At 41.9% G+C, this 21,343-nt stretch overlaps 1 protein-coding gene across 2 annotated transcripts; it reads right to left on the reverse strand.

The window, feature by feature from the left end:
• Nucleotides 1-4,844: 4,844 nt before the first annotated feature.
• On the reverse strand, nt 4,845-19,330 carry MAPK6 (mitogen-activated protein kinase 6). Of its 2 annotated transcripts, none has more exons than XM_050309205.1 (6): nt 19,174-19,330; nt 12,672-13,882; nt 11,812-11,956; nt 8,646-8,810; nt 7,830-8,031; nt 4,845-7,217 (listed from the first exon to the last, which is right to left on the reverse strand). In XM_050309205.1, the coding sequence occupies exons 2-6, from the start codon at nt 13,224-13,226 to the stop codon at nt 6,119-6,121; spliced, it is 2,166 nt and encodes a 721-aa protein (XP_050165162.1). In that variant the 5' UTR covers nt 13,227-13,882; nt 19,174-19,330; the 3' UTR covers nt 4,845-6,118. The 2 variants fall into 2 exon arrangements, with proteins under 2 accessions (XP_050165162.1, XP_050165163.1); XM_050309206.1 differs by lacking the exon at nt 19,174-19,330 and adding an exon at nt 18,636-18,686.
• Between the last annotated feature and the right edge of the window lie 2,013 nt (nt 19,331-21,343).

The following is a 21,343-nucleotide window of genomic DNA, read 5'->3' on the forward strand; positions in this document are numbered from 1 at the left end:
TAGCAAGGCCAATAGAAATCCAGATGTAAGTGCCAGCAATCCCAAAGGACATTCCTGTCCACTCTGCACTCCAATAGCTGCATAGACTGGCACCTTGCTGCTTCACAGGACTAGGTGTGATGTAAAACTGAGAAACTCAAACACCTGAGGCTCTCTCTGTATAAAGCAAGTAAAAAGAAAAAGAATCATGGAAAACCAGCAAAATATCATGTGTAAGGGTCCAAAAGATAATTTAGTGTATAGAATAAAGTTAATCTTTCAATATGTGTCAGCATCTCATCTTCTAAGACTCTATAATATTAGCAGAAAATATCTTGAGACAAATATGATACAAAACAAAAACCAAACCCATCTGCTCTCTTAATCATAGGCTTTAAAAATGTCTCTGATAGTTATCCAGCTATTTCAAGAGCTGTGCTGTTTAAATCTATATCCAAACAAACACAGAAGTCACAATAAATCTGTCATTCAGTTATTCAGGTCTATGGTTTTAAATGCTAAAAAAAAAGGTAAAATTCAAGACAGACATTAAAGGAACCAGTGTTTCTCTACAGCCTCTAGCACTGAAGATTTAAACTCTAATCCAGTCTGAATGGCATCCTTATGAATGAGAATGAGAAAATGTCCTTTTATTGTCAGAGTCTGAGTTTGGAGCCTGAGCTGCAAACTACAAGGTCAACCATCTAGTAAAGCAGAAAATCTATCCTGGCTACACTTGGGGTGTGAAGATACCTTTTTAGGAAGATGCTGTGGAGGTGATTGCACAGAAAAATGACTGGGTTTATACTAACCTTGCACTAGTCACGGCAGGATTAGTGTGGCAAAGAAGCTTTCACACTGCACAGCACCAGAGCCTTGGGATATGGCTTGAGGAACACGTCAAAACTGAGATACAAAGGAAAGTCTGTATTTTATTAGGCCTCACGTCTATTCTGAGAGTGGGCAGAGATCTTTAATTAAACAGGCAAGACATCACCCACAGGCCTTGAACTGTATTCAACTGTAAACTATTACTAGATTATAATAAATTTAAACCAAAATTTACAAGAAATCAGGAAGAATCAAGTGTGTAAGTGAAGACACGAGTAATGCAGAACTACCTCAAATCCAGACAAAATATATCAGACTTCTACCAACGTTAGAACAGAAGAGAACCCAACAAACCATCAGCCACCAATTTAGTAATGACTCTGTGGTCTAGAAACACAGATTGAGTGGATTATCAGCAAGGGTAGATTAACCCAAGCCCCCACTGATACAGGAGGGGCCCTCCAACCCAGGGGACAGTGAGGGCCCCTGGCAGCTCAGCTCACTGCCCAGCGTGGCAGCCCTGCCATAACCACCTCTCAGCACCTTCATGTTGGCTACCAGGGAACCCAGGCTGGGGAGGGTGAGAGGGATGAGAAGGGCAACTCTATCGCTGGCTCTGAAGCCGGGTAAGTCAGAAGTTCCCTGTCCCACACCCAGCTGCAAACACACACTTTCGTATTTCATACCACACGTAGCACCCAGGCTGGGTGACTTAAAGGTTAAAAGTAATTTTGGCTGCAGTAGCCCAGCACACAGATTACAAAAGGAATTTTATTATCAGAGTTCACTATAGAAGGGCTGCTCTGCAGTCAGGATGCAGCAGACAGATTCCAGAGGAAAGCCAATGACGTGTGGCTGCTGCCAGCTACTGACCCAGCTATTTGCAGAGTGTGGCCATACCTGGCCATCCCCACATCCACAGGGGCTGCTGGGGCAAAGCTCCCTCTGCACGTGGCCAGGTACACGCAAATTACTGTGTCAGCAACACCAATTCTCAGCCAAAAGAAGCCATTGAACTTTTCAGCAGTCAGTATTTTAAGGAGCTCTCGAATAGCACTCAGAGTAAGCAGATAACCATTTTAAATATAGAGACACTGGAATGGAAGTCCGAGTGCTGGGTGCCAGCAGTGATCTGGATTATTTGCTTGTTACTAAATACCCCATGGCATTACTTCCCAGGTTGTTCAGCTGAAGTCTGACGCAAATACAGTGGCAGAACAGCAAACAAGAATTTACAGGATTTTGTAAGAACTGAAATAATTCAAGGAGTAAGGAAAAAATTGGTTCAGGGCTGCTGTTGCTCAGGATTGCATCTTCAGAAGAATGAGGACAGGTTACTGTTTAATTATGCGTAAAATCCAAATGAAGACATGATAAGCACTTCCAGATTTCAGCGACAGAAAAGCAACATGAGTATAAACAAAGAAACGACTTGTGAGAGCAGATTTAACTCAAGGATGCTTTTCCAGAAACAATCTGCACCACAATGCGCCACTGAATTCCTTGGAACCCTAGCTACAGTTCTCTGGGGTTTGCAGTATACACACCTGTAGAGTAGGGGATGAAAATCCACATGTAGAAAAACTTGTTACCTCTGATCACCACAGAGTTTAGAAGTAGACAGGAAAAAAAAGCAAAAATAGTTTCAGAGCAACATTAGTTCCATATGGAAAAAACCTCTCTGGTGGATGACTCTCCCCTGTAAAAAAGGCATTAAAAACCTGTTCATAAACCAATGTCTCCAGGCAGTAAGCCCAACCAAAGCAAAAACTTAGCAAGGCTTTAAATGGACGTCTCAGGCACGGTTCTAAGAGCTTCTCCAGCACAGAAATAGTAATAGCAAGGTAACAGGAAAACAAAGCAAATCAAGGCACACAGATTTTGCTGCAAGCAGTGAACCCAGTGCTGCAAAGACAGGCTGCCCTGCTGAGCAGGGCAGAGGAGGTGCAGCAGCAGCAGGGCCTGCCCCACTGCCCCAGTCCCCAGCGGGTTCCTAGAGCCCCATGTCCAGCCCACAGTCCCAACAGACCAGTAAAGCCCAGCTAAGACGTGCTACTCACGCTGTAATCACACCACTAACAGCAGCGTGGGCAAAGACTTAACAAAAATAGCTGAGACTATATATAGCAACTCTGATTTAATTAAAATTAAATACAATTGTGAGAAAGCTAACTGACCATTGCTGAGAACTCTTGATCAGAACAAACTGTTCAGCACTGTGCCATTCTGCTAGATCTCATGTGATGACAGTACAGCTAAAAGGCTCTGTCCTGGTCTGTTCTAAACATCACCTCTTCTAGCTGAAGGTCTTGTTAGATATACTTTAAAATGTTGCCTTTTGACCAAAGGCCACAGAGAAGAGATATCTTAAAAACATAGTTAACATCCTCAGTTTTTATTTGCATTTTTGTTAAATAATGGTGTTCCACTTTACTTGGCAAGCACCGTGGCTTGAAACAGTGGTCTCTTTATCTGGTTTGTAATTTAAGCCTCCTCCATATTTTGTGTTTGAAGACAATTCAGTTGCTAGGTCACAGCCAGAGGGCTACACGTGTCACTGACCTACTTATTTCTTGCAGGGATGAGCATGGCTGATGAGTGGGGGGCAGACACCATCTCCCATCTCATGGGACCATCCTGTGACACCTTGCAGTTTCTGCAGGCTGCTCTCCCAACACAGGACTCCCATAGTTTGCCAAGGGAGAACCCAACACCACACTCAAAGTACCTTCATCTGCCAGCAAAAGACTTCACTTTGCATGGTCCTTACATAGCATTTTTACTTTCTTTAGTTGTCTCCACACAGGGAATTCCTTCTACTTAATAATCCTGACTACCTAACTGTACCCTCCAGTGACCCATGGAAAGGGTCTGTTATGAGAGCGGGGTTTTCACCAAAGCAGGCAGCAGAGCCTGTACAGATTTGCTCCCCCAGCACAAGAAAGACAAAGGTAGTGAAGCACCACACCAGATTTAAGCTCAACACTTGACTCTCCCTTTTAGTGTGAAATGTTCCCTCTGTACCATTACAGCTTTGTAAGTGCTGTTAAGTTTCATTTGTGTTCTTACAAACAAACAAACAAAAAATCCCACTTCATTTGCACAACACGTTTTTAAGCCGATTTTTGTTTCCAGTTCTTATGCACCTCCATGGCCCAGAAAGGGTCATCCCCCCCACGCCCACTAGTGTGGCTGCACAAACGCTCACAGACCCTGCCCAAGGACACACACCCTGTCCCCTCTCCCTCAGAGGGACCATCTTCAGCCACGCTGCAGGGGCAGATCCTTGTTTTAGGCAAGCTGCAGCTGTGCTACCTGCCAGAGGAGCAGGGATGGAAATATTTGGAGGAACTAAAACACTGTCATGGAAAAAGTTGTAGGAGTTTGCCAAAAGATGTAGCTTTTGTACGGTTAATTAGCTCCCTCAGGAACAGTTCTGACAGGAGGAACTGGAAGAGAAATACATACTGTTCCAGGGCTTGCTGCAACAGAGACCTGACCTGCACATTTTGAAACACCCCACAGGAGTTACCTGGTCATGCTCCCGAAATCTCCTCACAAAAGTGCTGCAGCCAGGCTCTTGGCTGAGGAACCCACACAATTACCTTCACTCCAGGTTGCCAGCAACGTGAAGGTGCTCACACACACACAGAGCAGCTTTTCCACTTCAACACCAGTCTGTCTAAAATGCTGGTAAAACAGTAGCATTCATTTATACTCTCAAAGTCCATTTTTTTTCTCTACAAAAATGCTTATGGACACTTACTGTACACTTACGCTTTCCACAGCCACGCCACTCCACGGGATTTTCCTCAGTACAGGAACTCCTGCAAGGACTGGGACAGAAGGAAACTTGGGAGTCTCCTTCCAGGGCGCTGCATCAGCAGCAGTTCCAGGGTAGGCTACAAGACAGTGTCTCTTGCTTCCACGAGCACCTTGTGTCAGGCAGTGCAGCTGAAGCGGCACAGGGCTGCAGGACAGGAGCAGCTCTTCATCTCTCAGAGTGTGTACAAAGCATCACAAACCAACAGTCGTTTTTGCTGGCCATGTTTTTATTTGTTTTTCGTTTTAAACAGGGGAGCCAATGATACATCCAGTATTTCAAAAAATCAGAAGGTAAAACAAATTTTCAAAAGACCGAGATGCTACATGCTATATTTAACCTAATTTTATTCATGCTTGCTTTGGAGGGGGGATCAGGAGTGGGACAGGAATCATTCAGTAAAAACAGACAGTAAAAACAAAATGTCTCACCATATAGAACTTTAACCTACAGTAATGTTGTACCTTAATTATTTCCATGCACACAACTAACATTACAAAATTTTTAAAAAATGAACACAATTAAGACTTCTAGGAGCATTTGATAATAAAGCAATTCCTAATTTCTTTTGTAGAGATCAAGCACCTCCAATTACAAATTCCTATACACAGTGAGTGCTTTACTTGAAATGAAAACTAAAAAATAAAAAATGTATTGGATAGCCTCAGAATAAGCCGATGTTAATATATATCCAGCTATGTAGGCAATAAAACCATAGTGCTAAACAAAACCTTTTATCTGAAAAGTAACTCAAAAATTAAGTTGACTTTCTATAATTACAGAAATATACTTATTTGCTAAAATAAATAAAAGTGCTGCATATTAACACTTCACTATAAAGAATGCATACCAGAACATTTATAAATATTGAATGATTTTCAATAGGAATAGCTACTACAATAATGCTGGCTAAATAGAAGTGCATAATGAGAAGCACTATGGGTGGTTAATGTTTTGCCACATACTGCTGTTACCTTGAGGTAGATAACACATGCGTACCAAATTCTGCATTCATTTCAGTTGCTGCTGGTATCATGTGTCTAAGAAATGTGTACAGTATGAAAAACTCTAAAATACGCATGAATGAAAAAAATGTTTTGGGAAAAATAGATATTTTCATGCAATTATGTACAGTCTCACTGTGTAAATTTCAAGGCAAGGTTCTTTTTCTGCAAAACATGGACTCTGTTTTACTGAGAGAATGTTTTTTACTTGGTTTAGTGCATTTTTTTTTGTTACCTCCTGCATTTTGCATTATTTTGCTCTTTTCTTTAATTTTGTGTGCAAACGACATGCCAGTTTAAAAACAAAAACTAACTCATGTATAGAAAGTAATTCTGGATTGTAAAAACAATGGTAAACAGAAAACTAATGAAATCCATACCAAAATTACACCGTCTGATTCAAGTAAAAAAATTACTTACACTAGTAATAAAAAAAGACAAACACATCTCATGAATATAAAAGAAATGTCTGCTGAGTGTTTTAGTTTAGATGTTTCAGAATGCTGCTGTAGGTTTTGTGGGGAATCTGGGGAGATGATTTCATAGCAGAAGGCGTTAGCGTGGCCTGTATTGACTTCAGAGGCGAACCAACAGGGCTGTGAAACTGAGGAATACCTATAGCCTCAAGCTGCTTGTTGAAGAGGAGTTCCCCACTGTTACTGAGAAAGCTCTCTTCTCTCTCCTTCTCCCCAAGCTTCCCCTCTTCTACTGGCTCAGGTTCTAGCATTTCAGCATCTTCTTTCTTACTAAAAAATTTGTCCAAATAACTGGTGTAAGTATTTTCTTTTTCAACTTGTTCATCTTTCCTGACTTCGCAACAGAACTGGTCAATGAGGAAGCACTCCTCCCCACCGCTCACGAACTGACTGTCCCAAGAGGTTTGGTACAGAGCTTCTAACTGTGCCAAATTAGCCATTCCTTTCTCCTGCTTCTCTCTGCTTACCGACTTCGATATTATTCCTTTCAACTCTATTTGAGACACTGAACTATTCAAGTCATTTAATTTATCAACATCAGTAGACTCATGTTGTAAACTAAGCTGGATGGTTTCTGCTATAAAAGAATCAAAGTCAAATCCTTGATTCTTCTCCCTTTCTTTCTCAACAAGTTGCTGTGATGCTTCCTCAAGTGCTATCTGAGCTTTCACCAACCCATTCTTTTCACATTTAGACTTGCCTTTCTTATCGGACTTTTCTTTGCTTTGTTCCTTCCAGTTCGAAAGATCTATAATAAGCTTGGGCTCGTAGTAATGGTTTACTTCACTGTCTCGCCAAACTAAATTATCTAGGTATGAAGATGACCTCATTTTGTAATTACAAGTGTGACTACATTCCAGATCACAATACTTGTTTTCATGGTGATCTGAATACTGCCAGCAAGGCTCAGTAGAGAAGTGGGTGTCAAAGGCAGGATCCTCCAGGTACTTTTCACGATCTCCATCCAAATATTTGCGAGGATCTACTTGCACTTCTTCTTCATCAGTAACATCAGAAAGAGCCCTTGGATCGCGCTGAACTTCATCAGCTTCAAAGTTATTATGAATAGGCCAGTCATGGTCTGAAAACTGACTTTCGTGGTATCTGTAAAACAATTTCCTAAGTGTTAGCAGCTAAAAACTGTCTTCCAGATCCAAAGACAGAGTGTTTAGAATTTCCCTTACAGAATAATGGCAATTCAACACAAAGTTATCCTTAATTCAATTGGGTATGTCTTCCAGGTTTTAATTTAATCTGGCATAAGCAATCCTCAAATGCACATCTGAAAGATTTAAGTCTGGAATTATTTACAATAGCTCACTCCATTTACAGAACTCTTTTAGAAAGAGTTTTTAACTGACTTAAGATGACTACTGTGAGTCTCTTTACTATTATATGCACTAAGCATTAGACAAGACAATCATCATTAAAACTCTCTTTAAATAAAGTTTATTTTTCAGAGAAATATTTTGGGGAAAAAAATATAGAGAGATTTAACTTTAGATTCTAGAGTCCTGAGTGCATCTTGGGAACACATCAGCACATCCAAGTCAGTGTAATGAATTATAAACTCAGTGACAATGTCTATAAGGGAAAATTTTATACTCAGGTCAACTTCAGAAGAAATAAAAAGAAAAGGAAATGATGCCCCTGAAGCAATGTTGACTCAAACACAAAAGCATCCAGTTATATTACCACAGTAAGTGATAAATTTACCTTTCCCAATTATAAATATGGCTGTGACTTTCATCCATTAGCAGAATATCATCAACCTCATCTTCAATGTGAAAAGGATGACTTGAAATAGGCTCATCCGTTGGAAAGGAATAAATGCTCATGTAAGGATGGGACAAAGCTTCTTCTGCTGTCAATCGATCCATGGGACTAAACGTCAAAATTTGCTCCAGAAAGTCCAGTGCTGCAGAGAAAAATTAAATGGGGCATTTCAGACTCCCACAATTTAACATTAAGGTGCTGTGTTTTGCTCTAGAGCTCTCCTTCCCTCACAGTAGCCATCAGAGAAATATCAGCTACTGACAGTACACTGCTAAATATGCATTCCAGAGCCATCAGAAAGCTGGAAGAGTAAATCAAATCTAAGATCAACAGTAATTTAAATTAATGAAAAAATATTGAGACAAATGCTTCAAGCTGAATCAGTATCCACCAACACCAGGAAACACTGCTGTTACTTTGTTTGGGGGACTCCTTTAAAAACATTTGGGAGACAGTTCTTTTACACTGACTCCATTCCAATGTTCCCTTATATTTAGAAACACGGTGTCTCAAAATAGAGCAATTCCAGCGAAAATAACTCCAGCAGAGATTTACAATTCTATTTCAAAGATCACCAAGCAGCTATTATGGAAGCAAATTTTTTTTATTATAGCAGAAGATTATCCTTCTGCAGACAATGCAGATTCTTCTAACTCAAAAATGCTTTTAACAATCACATACCTGCACTGCAAAGTTGCTCTCACTATTTTATAAAATTGAAACATGGGAAATACATTTTTTTTTTAATTTACTTACCTTCAGGACTGATGCCTGGAAGCAACTGAGTTAAAGGTTTGTGTGGCTCAGTCATATCGTTTCTAATGTAAACTGGAATTACATTGAGAAGCTCCTGACGGTCCTCCTCATGTACAACAGGAATTGATTCTAGAATCAACTGCATCTGTTCAAGTTCATGCGCACCTGAGCACCAAAGACAAAATACAAGCTGCCATTTCAACTTCAAACACTTCTGATCCCTGTACATAAAAGGCACATCAAAATTTTGTGCTCTGAGCACTATTTCCAGTAAAAGATTATCATCTCCAACAGAGGAAAGGGTGAAGTTCTGAATTTAAGTGATAATAAATCTGAAGAGCTCTCAAGAAATGCCCTGGCGCAAGAAGAATTACAGAGCTGCCACTCACAGATAAAGCAACCTAACCTTAAGCTTTTGCAAGGAAGTTTTCACCACGGAAGAGATACTCTACAACACACTCTACCTTTTTGTTATATACTATATACTGCAATCCTTCCCTTTCCACTGCTCCACCTTATTAATTCAGTATTTGACCTCAGTTTGAATTATATGCCCCTTACTAATAAAACCAGTAGTGGTTTAGCTCAGAAACAGACCTTACAAGCTACAGCCATTTGCATTAATATTCTACTCTGAAATCCTGCATTAGCTGTCAGGTGCAAGACAAAAATCACCTGTCAGTTAAGCAGAGTGATACTGTTTTTAAAAAAAGTACTGTATTATGACCAAAGTGATAATACTCTTCTAGCACTACGTGAAGTCTCCCTGGGTAAGAACCAGAAGGGCCCATAGAGCAGGTCAGTCTGGAATAATGAACAGCATCTGGAGTACCCAGAAACAGAGCCTGTCAAACTCAACTCACTGTTCAGCTCCAAGAAGGATGTAGGACCCTAGAGACTCAACTAGCAGGTGAAACTATGCAGGATTATTTGCATGCCAGCATTTCCCTCCTTCACCAAGCAGCTCTGGGCAATGACAAGCAATACTGATACACGTGACATTACATACAAAAATAAATGGGGCCAGCGAGAGACTGTACATCTCAAAACCTACACACTATCAGTTCACTTCAGCAGCCTGCACTGGAAATCCTGTCAGGTGACCTAAAGAAAAGCCGAGGTGAAGTCACTACAGAAAATCTGACAGAGACCCATGATCCCCAAATGAATCAGTGCCACCTCCTGTTACTGGACTGAAAAAGCTGTTTTGTCCTTCTGCTTCAAACTACTACAAATTACTTCTGATATGATCTATCAGATGTATAGTGCCTGTAAATTGTTGGAAAACAGATTCTACTGTATAACTACTGCCGTCTTAAAAATTAATCAGACTTCTTTCCACTATAAGCAAAATGAGCATTTTAAAATGTTCATTCAGTAAAAAGAACCAGCTATTGAATTCCTCTGCTTCAACTTCCCTTCCCTCATTTAGCCCAGGTATTCTGCAATTTTAATCTGCATTCTTCCTTCCCATTCTCATCAGCTTTCCGGAGAGCAGCATTCCTAAGGGATGGTTCAGAAGTAGACAGGAAGCTGCAAATTAACCAAATCAAGCCCTTGAAACAACTTCACAAAAGAATTTTATTCAGAGTCGCATGACAGGATCACTGTCATATCTCCAACCATCTTCCTTTTCCAAATGCATGACATTAAGAAATCCACTTTTCTTGAAGATTACGAAACCATGGCATTGCTAAATTTTCAGAGGGACACATCCACATCTAAAAATATTTTCTAGGGATCTACACAATGCAATTATCAAGCCTACAAATTTAGGAGTTTGGTTACTAAGACCAAGTCTAAAAAACAGAATTTTAACTCACTGCACAGCTATTAGGCCAATAAAAATTTTTGACAAATACCAATGCTACTCAAAAAAAAAATGCTGGTAGTTGTGATCAATCTACGCTGAATGATGAAATCTGCAGTCTTTCTCCCTCTATTTCACTCTTTGCCAGTAGAAGTGCTTGATGCAATGGGAACCTAATAAATCTCTTATCAGCCAAGCATTTAATATACTGTGGACCTTACTCCAGTAGTTAGAAACTCAAAGAGTGAGCAACTCCCTGCAAGTGAAGAAAAACCTCTGCACATATTAATCACTGATTTCTGCCAAATAATGCTTTTAAGTGACTGTTCTCCATTAATAATACTTAATGGGAAAAAGGTAACTCCATTACCTTTTCATGCAACACTAAGAATTACTGCAGAGGTGTCCTCTTAGTCCACACATATCTAAAGGAATGTGGACTTTGAAATATAAGCTGAGTTCTTTGGGGTTTTATCTGTATTACTGCAGTAATTTAGACCAACAGGAACAAATCCAAGAGTAAGCCTGAATGAGACAGCTGCTGCCGAGGCCCCAGGGTGCACACAAAATCAGCATTTCAGGTTTACTGCAGACGAGAGCTCATCTGCTCCCACGGACCGAAGCTTGTCAGCAGGTGGAGCACACTGGTGACCTCCTACAGTGCAAATGACAGTTTCATTTCATCTGAAAGGCTCTAGTTTGTGCACTGAGCTAAGTCATCAACGTGATACAGGATGGCCAGAAGAGATTTGCTTCAGAAATTTCCTCCTGGTCCTAACTAAAGCACTAAGGCAGACATGTCCAATAAGACCAGAGCATTGCTTCCTGTCTTACTAGAAACAGCTGAAGGTTGCACATTTCCTTGCTATGTCACACTAAATTTTACACTTTTATATCTTAAATCTATACCACTGGGACTTCGTAATTTAAAATATAGAGAACCAGGAAGTGATTAGGTTGACTACCTTAAACAGAATAATCTTTATGCATATGATATTCAGGGCATTTATAATCCTCAAATACTCCCTGGATACACCAATTCACACAGGTATTAGAACACTTCTTAGGCATCCAATAAATTTAGCTTAACATAACTGCAGACAGATTTACCACATATGAGTATTGCATTAAATTGTGATTTGTTTAAATACACACCAATACAAGTAGAAAAAACTGAAGTGTCTTCTGCTTTATAAGTACATCCACTTATAGTTTATAGAACTGCATAATCATATAGCATATCCGGATAGTCAATGACTACTGATATTAACCATGAGAACCAATCTTTCTTGGGGAAGATAATTAAGCAGTACCACTCCTTTTAGGAATATGCACACACATTTTTATTCTACCCACCTGCAAAGAGGGTTTTCCCAGTCAGCATTTCAGCAAAGATGCAACCTGCAGCCCACATGTCAATGGCTTTAGTGTAGTTGTTAGGAGAAAGCAAAAGACGGGGCGATCTGTACCATTTAGTAACCAATCCTTCAGAAAGATGGCCCTAATGAAATTAATGAAAAGGGAAAAAAAAAAAGGAAAAAAAATTACTTAGATTTTTATGACGTATTTTGTTTAATTACTTGTTTCTTATTTTTTAACACAACACTAGAAGATTTCTTGGTCTCAAGGTCCCAAGGATTGTACCACATGCCTCCTACTACACCTTTCTACCTTTTTAAACAAAATACAAGTATCTTTATGAGTGAACAGCGATACAGAACTATGACACTATTTATTAGTTACGGGAGGTACTGCAGTAAAACTTTCTCATTCCCAGGTGTCAAATAAATGCAGAGATGATACTGAACTCTCTTGTGAAACCTCACCTAGAGCAGGAAGACAGCTATCTCTAAACCAATTCCAGGAAGTAGCCACACTTGCACATTACAAATGCACCTCTTATAAACTTAATCTAAGGCTGCTATAGTTATGCCTCTGAATCTCAGGTTATGTTTTCTGAACACAACTAGTAAAGAAAAAAAAAAAAAAAGGACTACTGCAAGCATAAAATAAAACTGAGACAAAACATGTCATTCAGTGATCTGTTTTACTCTACTTGCAAGCATTCCAGTTCTACTGCATGATCCCTAACATGATAGCCCACCTGCTAACAAGGCCTTCCACAGCCTGTCTACCTGTGCTAAAGGGAGGAAGATGCTATTTTAAGAAGGCACAGCTGTCAGTTTATCACTTAGATATTCCCACTCTCTGCATACCTTGTGGGAATAATGAGGATCCATGATTCGTGCAAGACCAAAGTCACCAATCTTCAGCACCAAGTCTTCAGTATTAATGAAAAGATTAGCTGGTTTGAGATCTCTATGCAGAACATTTGCAGAGTGAATATACTTGAGCCCACGTAGCAGCTGGTACATGAAAAGTCTGGCATGATCTTCCAGTAAAGGGCCTTGCTCTAGCAAATTAGCCAGATCTGTCTCCATGTATTCCTGGACAATGTAAACACAGTTCAGTTCTGTAAGGGAGCCCACGTCATCTGTTAGCTGGCTTCCACTGGGACCAAGAATTTCAAATACTTTGACAATGTTATCATGGTCAAGTCTTCTAATAATTTTGATCTCACGTAGAGCATGTTTAACACTCTGGGGATCCGTAAGGACAATTTTCTTGACAGCCACTCTTTTGTCACAGTCATTATCGACAGCAGAAAAAACTAAGCCATTTCCACCACAGCCCAGTGGTTTTAAGTCCATATAGCGAGAGCCCAGATCAAAACCATGAATGTTCATGAGACTTTCAAATTTTTCTGCCATTTTTAAATTCTTTACGTTTCTTTTTCCTCAAACTACTAAGCTTCTGTAAACACACGGAGACACTTCCACTGGTATCTGAAGGAAAGGTCTTAGAGAAAGGGAGAAGAAACACTTGGCTTTGACGGCAAGATGGTTTCTTGACACTCTCATTTCATTATGAGCCAGCCAGGCCTGTTGTGTCCCCTTGAATTTAGAGCCCGTAAGCTCTAGAACTCAAACCGAGCATAAGATAGAAAGATTGCAGCATTCATAGTTCAAGAAAGGTGCAGCATTTCTGCAGACATTGAAGAAAATACTCACAAGAAACTCAAACGGAATGAAATGACATATTATGCACTCAGCTCTACTGTGCTAAACTGGTTAACATTTAACAAAAATGTGAATAAATATGCACATAATAGGCTTCTATTAACATCCTCCTCCTCACAGTGCAGATACATTCAGTGTTGGACTGGTCCTGAGCAGCGTCATTCTATGGTGCTGGTAAGCACTATTTTTTTTCCTTCTTCCTCCTTTTTCTCTCCTTTGTTTACAGTCTAGTTAAGTGGGAAACTGGCAGCTCTTGATTTACAAAAGATGCCTTCTGTTAATGATCAGGTGGCTCCAGCTCACCACAATCACAATCAAAGCTACCATCCATTTTACTCCGTGACAACCTGAAAAGCAGAGAAAAATACATCAGTACTGCAGCACATACAAAAGTCTTCCTCCTCCCCCAGCTCATTAAGTTGTCCTAAATAAACAACTTATTTGCTGTCCTGTTACAAAATAAGAAGCCATGACAAAAGCTAAACTAATTAGAAATGACATATAGTTTTCATACTTGTGGTAGAAAACTGACAATTTTTGATATGATCCATTGAAAATATATGGCACACAATGAAATATCCTCCTGAACCTTAATAAAGAAGGGAATAACAAAGAAAACATCTCTATTGGAGAATTACCAAGAGACAACTCAGACACAACAATATCCTTAACATCAGTCAATAAATTTTGGAGTAATTCTTTTCACTGAATTTTTACTCAAAGACAAAATCAGGTTTAACTGTTTCACCATCATAAGAGATAACTGGGTACTGTTCACACGAAAAGGGTAAGGCTTGTGCACTCCCAGTATTTATTGACTTCCCAGGATATACAGCACACATCCAGTGCCACTTATAAAGCTTATAAAGATTTTAGATTAAGTTTAGCCACACCTCAAATAATAACTTCGCCTCTACAGACTCATTATTACAGGAATCATGGGGTAATTCATACATATTAGACAAATATTATTACTTTAACAATTACTTCTATACTTATCCAACTAGATTACAGAGAAAAACTAACAGCACGTACATTTTACAGAGTAAGTCATATATTCCACAACCACTTCCCCTGACATATGGCACTTTCAGACATCATTTATTTTTTAATAGTGTAATGAATTCACCTACTATTTACGAAAACACAAACTGGTAATTTTCTCAGTAAGTTCCCGTCAGCAGCAGCAGAATGCAATCATAAAGACCACATGCTGAAATTCTGTACAACATCCTCTTTTCTTTTAAAGGCTCAAAAACACCACAAAGAGAAGAGTCAAAGGTGTAACTTACGCAGTGTGGTAAGGTTTGGGCAATTCCATTACAAGTCACTTGTATGTTCTTCCCCAACAACTACAGGTCACATCAAACCACTAAATGCCTTCTGTTCAATCTTAGATTAACAAATTTCAGCTCTTTGTCCAGCTCTCTACATAAAGGTCTCTAAACTATCCCAACACTTCAGAATTAATTGTATGAGTGTTTTTCCTTAAAACTGTGCTAGCATTTCACTGGGACAATTGGGAGCAAGCAAAACAAGTCTCCTCACTCCTGATAGAACAGCAAGAGCAGCTGACAAGTTATTAACATATTCTAAATAATGGCCTCAATTCACTAAAGTAATCAGAATTGTATACAGAAAAAGAAAAAAAAAAAAAGGAAAGAAAGGCACATTGGCAAACAGAAACAAGACTGTTTCAACACATTTAAGTATTGCCTTTGCTTAGGCTCAAGCCTCACTGTCACCAAGACACACAGCCCCAATGCCCTGGGCTCACTCCCTTTCCTCCCACACACCACCTGCCTCCAGGTACTTCCACAGCAATACAACAAACATGGCAAAGGAGGAAACACATGCTGTTCTCTGCTCAGTTTTTCTTTTAAAATAAAGATCACCAAATGTAGTATTTCTAAACTGAAAGGCATTGAGCTGTCCTCCACTGATGTGGTGATCTTCAGAGCATTCTCTACTCAGCACATGGAATTACTGCCTTGGGATTCCTTTCTTTGAGCACTGGAAAGTCCTAATTATTAACAGTGTTTTACAAGGGTTTATAGCCTCAGTACAAACATAATGACGTAACACTATTACTTTTCCCAAAGCTATCTTTTCTATCAATATTAAGACAAAGTGATGACCTGTCTTAAAATATCCATGAATTTACTTAAAGAACAAAAATAAAACTTATCCTAAAGAGGACAGCACCAGTGACTATCCAACACTGTTCACAATTATAAACCCCTTAAGTCTAGCCTCTTGATTATTAACATTTTTACACCTAAAAGTATTTTCTCACTCACATATATCACTTTCAGAATCACTCATTCTGAGCTGCTGACTGTAAAACAGTTTACATCACCCCATTTTCCTTTCATTCCGACACCCCCCCTTCAAATTAGTATGAGCTACAAAAATTAATTTCCATAACATTTTTAATTTTTCGCTAACTCAAGGGACAAGGCCTCTGTTCAAATACCCTGCAATGCACTGTATTTATCCTTGGGACCATCTAAAACCAGTTGTATTCTTCTTCATAATTAGGCTTATTGTTTTACATGCTGATGTCTTCAATATGCAGCAATGCTGAATCTGTTTGCACCAGCTGGGTGACACATCTGGAACCTCTCTTTTAGCTAGTTCCATTAAACAACACAGGAACAGATTCAAAGAGATGACCATGAGCAGCAAGGATTAAGATCTATCACCTCTTCACCCTAACTCAAATCTTACCCCCCACTTGCTTACTGAACTAGGACCCCTAAAATTTTCATTCTTCATTTGATGCATTTCTCACCATCAGCTTATACCATATCTTCTTCCACTAGGTGACCACCCATTACAATGTTTTCAGGGGGCACGTCATGATCTCCACAATCAGAGTGATTTAGCTAAGAAAACAAATGCTAGCAACATAAGCAACCCCTTCCAGACTTGGATTTGACCCGATGCTGCTACAAACTTCCTATCTGTGACCAAATTACTTAATCCCAAACTCAGTAAAAGCAGGGCCCAGCTATCATTCAAACCAGGACCTAGCTCTAGGAAGCTGACCAAGAGGCAGCCCATCTACTAAACACATACAGTACCCTCACAAGAGCATGGTGAGGACAGTCAGGGACTGGCCTAGCAAAGATGCTCCAGTGTTGAAACAAGTAAGGATCCAGTAACTGAGAGTGATCTTTCATTTATTGCCACTGAAAATTCTATTTTAGAAATGTAACAGATGCTGATGCTGCAGCAGGTTCACATATTCTCATTGAACCAAAAAGTTAACCCCAAACTTTCCCTTCCACTAAGACGATAATTACTTAAAGAGTAATCAACGAGCAGAAATGAAAGCTTTTCTCAAAACAAAAAAAAAATGAGCTCAAAGTAGCTCATTTTCTTCTTTGCACTTTACAATAGCTTTTAACTTCAGAAAATAACGATGTGTAGGGTTTTTCTAGACACTAATACTTATAAAGAGTGACAGCAATAAGTTTATAAATTTTCAGTTTCAATGGTCCAACTGTCTACCCTGAAAATACACACTAAATACACAAAACCAACCAACTCCTCCTCAGTTGAGTACCTGCTCCAACCACTTGAAACACACAACAGACTACGGTATAAAAAATGGGGGGGGAGATTTATCACATAATTTGCACTTAACAGGCTATTGACGCAGGCACTGACGTTTTCGTTTAGGATAATTGTCCCCTTTCCAACACTATCTTTTTTTTTTTTTTTTAAGTGATACTTTTATTCCTTCCTCCCACAAAGTTTAAAGAGAGAAACACAAAGATACTGATTTGTCAAGTGGTTTACAACTATGCTTTTAAAATGGGCCAGTTCTTGGGAGAGGGCAATAGAAGTGACCCACAGAAGGCCTTTGAAATCATCCCTAGTGCCAGCAGACATCGTCACACATGACCAGTTTCAGGCATTACGCAAGCAGCCCCTTCAATGCGTGCTCAACTTCTGCACGTGGATTTATCACAGTTTTCAGGAAACAGGATGTGCACTGAATCAGTCAGGTATGAGATGTTTACTTTTTCAGAAATACAAATAAGACTGACAGATACCAGTTAATTTGATTATTCTGACCATATAATGATCAAACCATTACTCACATGAGAAAGACCACGAATGACTAATGACATATTACACAACTGCTAAGTACTATCCCTTTGACTACAAAAATACGGGGCACAGAAGTATTTTTTTTTTTTTTTAGATCAGCCACGTTGCAGTCAGTAGGCAGAGTGAGTCATCGGCCAACTCACGAAACTGTCGCTTTTCTACAGCCTCCTACTTGCTCCCCACACTGTTTAGGGAACTCTGTGCTGGCAGTAAGCAAATGTTACTATTAGTTTATAAATCTTGTGAAGGATCTGTAAAAACACACAAGAATCCAATGCGTTTTGCTGTACTGTGTATAAAAATGGTTTGGCCATCCTTTAGGATAATTCAGTGGAAAACTCCCCACTGAAAAAGCCGACCATCAGCTTACCACAGCCTCCTGCACCTCGGCAGACCTGCAACGGTCTGTTCAACTGAACAATTAACTAGTCAAGAATAAATTAAAGATGATAACCACACAAGTAGGGACTGAGCCTGAGCAAGGGGCTGAAATCAAAGTTCCCATTTTAGCTTTACAGCTGAACACGTCTTCTGAACGCAATTACCAAACCAAAATGTACCTCTATTTTAAGCCACCGCTTTCCGGAATTTGTAGCTGGTTTATAAACACATGACGATGTTATTTTTATATGTACACATAAAAAGCTTGTTGCCAACAGCGCTGTTACCGAGGCTTGCACCGGCCATACGACAACATGCCGAACACCGCTTCTTTTCCCATAACACAATTAACAGCCATTGTCAGGCTGGTAAATGAACTAGTCAGAAAAAGAGACACATCCTACAGATGCCAAGTGAGAGCATCCCTGCCTGCCCAGGCAAGGCTCCCTGCTCTCCCAAATCCCAAAACTTGAGCAGTCTCTCTTCAAGCTATTTCCGTCAGGCGTTTCAAGCTACTTGTTAAAGAGTATTAAGTCACTTTTCCCCACAAAAGGTTACCGGATCCTGCGGGCGCCCGGCAGGCGGAGCGAGCGGTACCTGTGCCCTCTCTCCAGGCTGGAGAGCAGCGCCGATTGCAGCAGCAAAACTTCCGCAGGCTGTGGATGGGCCGGCCCCCCCCTCCCCCGGCAAAGGACATCCTTCCTCCCGCCCCCCCCGGGACGAGCCGGCCTCGCCCGCCAGCGCCGCCCGGGCCGAGGGGGGCGGCAGCCCCGGCCCGGCGCCCCCGCCCTACCTTCAAACGCCCTTCAGGCCGCGCCCGCCGCCCCCGGCACAGGCACGGGCGGCCCTGGGCCCGGCGCCGCAGCCGCCGGCAGCGCCCCCCGCGCGGCCGCCCCCGCCCGCCCGGTCAGCGCCCGCTCGGCCCCGCTCGGCCCCGCGGCCGCCGCAGTGCGGAGGGCCCGGACAGAGCCCGGCGGGGGAGCGGAGCGGGGCGGGACGGGCCGAGCCGGGCCGGGGCGCCGCCGCCGCCGCCAGCGCCGGGCGGGAGCGAACAAAGCGCCTTTGTGCGGCGGGGCCGGGCCCGCGCGTGCGGCGAACGAGACCCCCCCGCGCCCGCCGCCCCCCGCGCACTCACGGGCCTTCCCAGGCTCATCGGGGGCTGCGCTGCTCACACGGCCGAGCCCCGCGGCCCCGCCACCGGCTCCCGCCCGGCGCCCGCCCGCCTCGCCGCAGTTGCCGCTGCCGCAGCCGCCGCCATGTAACCCGGCGCGGAGGGCAGGGAGGGGCGGTGCGGCGGCGGCTCCGCCCGCCGGGGGCGGCCCCGGGCGGCCCTCGGGGACGGGCAGACGGGGAAGCACCGCCCGGCTGTTCCGTGCGGGGGAAGCGCCGCGAGCCCCCGGGAGCCGCCGACCCCCTCCCCGGCCGCCTCACCGCCTCGCCTGCGGCGCTCCCAGCGTGTCCCGTGAGCCTGAGGAATTCAGCGCTGTCGAGGCCCAGCTGGGTCAAACACATCAGAGAGAGGGGCCAGGGGGAGCGGTGTGCGGGTGTGCCCGGAGCGGTGGGACAGGGAGGCCAGCGCTGTCCCAGCTGCTGTCACCGTGCGGGGGTCCGGTGTGGCACCAGTTCAACTGCCCCGTCATCAAACGTCCCTCATGGGACAGAAACAAACACAGTTGGAAGGCAGCGGGCGGCACAACGCAGGCAGGGTTCCCTTCGCCGGAGGTGACGCCTCGGCTCTGATGTTCTGCAGTCTTAGTGCCGTGGTGGACCTGAATGTTCTCCCCACGAGCATCTACAAACTCCTTGCCATTGCTGTCACGTCTCTAGATGCCAGAAAGGATTTCTGTCTTGCTATTGCACCTCCCTTAATTGTCATAGGCGGAGGCAGTAAAAGCCTGCTTTTCCCCCCAAATCACAACTAATGCAACAAAATAAAGAAAAATAATTAAAACTTTACATTTTTTACCCCTGAGACTTTAATACAGCAGTCTTAGTGGGGACAGGAAGGTATGAAAACACCAGGCCTCTAGGTATCAAAAGAGCCTTATGCTTCTACTAATGCAGTTTTGGTACTACTGTCAAGACAAGGTGCAGTTTCCCGACATCCCTCATAAGCCTGGATGAGTCAAAAGGTGATAAAACAATTAATATTACTTTTTGCTGGTTAAACAGAGGTTATTTATAGCTAGTACTAGGACAGAAGTTACTCACACGCAATAGAGCTCTACAGCTTGTTCTGCTGCCATCTGGACAGAAGCATCCAATTGACCCTTGTGCTTTTAAATCATGTAACTTCATTTTTTTTAAAATAAACAAGTCATACATCAATGTCCAAGGAGCTCCCTACTCAGCTGCTCTAAAGTTATTTAAATAACTTTTAAACTCTCTTCAATTATGCAGCCAAACATTAACTGTTTCAATCAGCCAGAGGCATTGCTAACTCTGCTATTGATCCCACTGGGAGGAGAGGTGAGCCGGGCATTGGGTACTGCAGAGCTGTTCTAATAGCAAACATACAAAAGTCAGTAACCAAACTGACACTTTGCATTACAATGTTTGCTAATTGATAGGCAGCTCACCATGCTGCCAACAGTGCAGAAAAGTCAGAAACAAAGCTGCAGTTCTTCTGCCCACCCAGCAAAACAGAGCTGGAAGATTACAGCACTGTGTGCTCCAGAAGGCCTGTATTTAAATACACTCTATAAAGAAAAAACTGCAGTAGTGCAAATTTGGAAGAGGTGATGTTAGGACAACAACCAGAGCCAAGCCACAAAGGAGTTTTCACTTGAATTAAAGGAAGAGATTTGGGGGTTAAAAAAAGGCATTTAAAATTTAGGCATTAAAAAGGCAAAATTTAGGCAAAAAAAAAAAGGCATTAAAATTTAGACATGCAGTGGTTGCATGTCTAAATCCAGAGCTCTTTAGTTAATTAAAGAATCCCTCCCTCCATACAAAGTATTTTCATTATGAGAAATAAAAGAGCAAGCTGATCCTTGGATTCTAGGGTGCTGCAGTAAGAAAAATGTTATATTACATCCTTGAAACAGCACCTGGAGAGCCCATCATCATCCTGTGCCCATTGGGACTAAATGCCAGCACCCACAATGCCATTTCAGTCAGGTGGTGAAGTTGTACATCTATGAAGTTTGCTCTGCAGCAGCCCAGACTGTTTGAAAAGTAGTTTAGCAAACATAGAAGTGGCTTGAAGTAAGCAGCAAGCTACCTCACCTGGGTAGCACATGCTCTCTGATAAATCTCACATAGTCCAGAAGTACCACCATTTTCCGGGTTCCTAATTCATAAAT

This window comes from Myiozetetes cayanensis, unplaced genomic scaffold (assembly GCF_022539395.1).
Source record: "Myiozetetes cayanensis isolate MyiCay16 unplaced genomic scaffold, myiCay2020 scf14, whole genome shotgun sequence".
NCBI classification, from domain to species: domain Eukaryota; kingdom Metazoa; phylum Chordata; class Aves; order Passeriformes; family Tyrannidae; genus Myiozetetes; species Myiozetetes cayanensis.

Excerpts from the sequence above, each read along its gene's own strand:
- MAPK6 (XM_050309205.1), bottom strand. The coding sequence starts at position 13,226 with ATGGCAGAAAAATTTGAAAGTCTCATGAACATTCATGGTTTTGATCTG. Across the intron at positions 11,957-12,671 it reads ATCCTCATTATTCCCACAAG|GGCCATCTTTCTGAAGGATT; the intron begins GTATGCAGAGAG and ends TAATTTCATTAG. Across the intron at positions 8,032-8,645 it reads TCCAGGCATCAGTCCTGAAG|CACTGGACTTTCTGGAGCAA; the intron begins GTAAGTAAATTA and ends TTTTCTCTGCAG.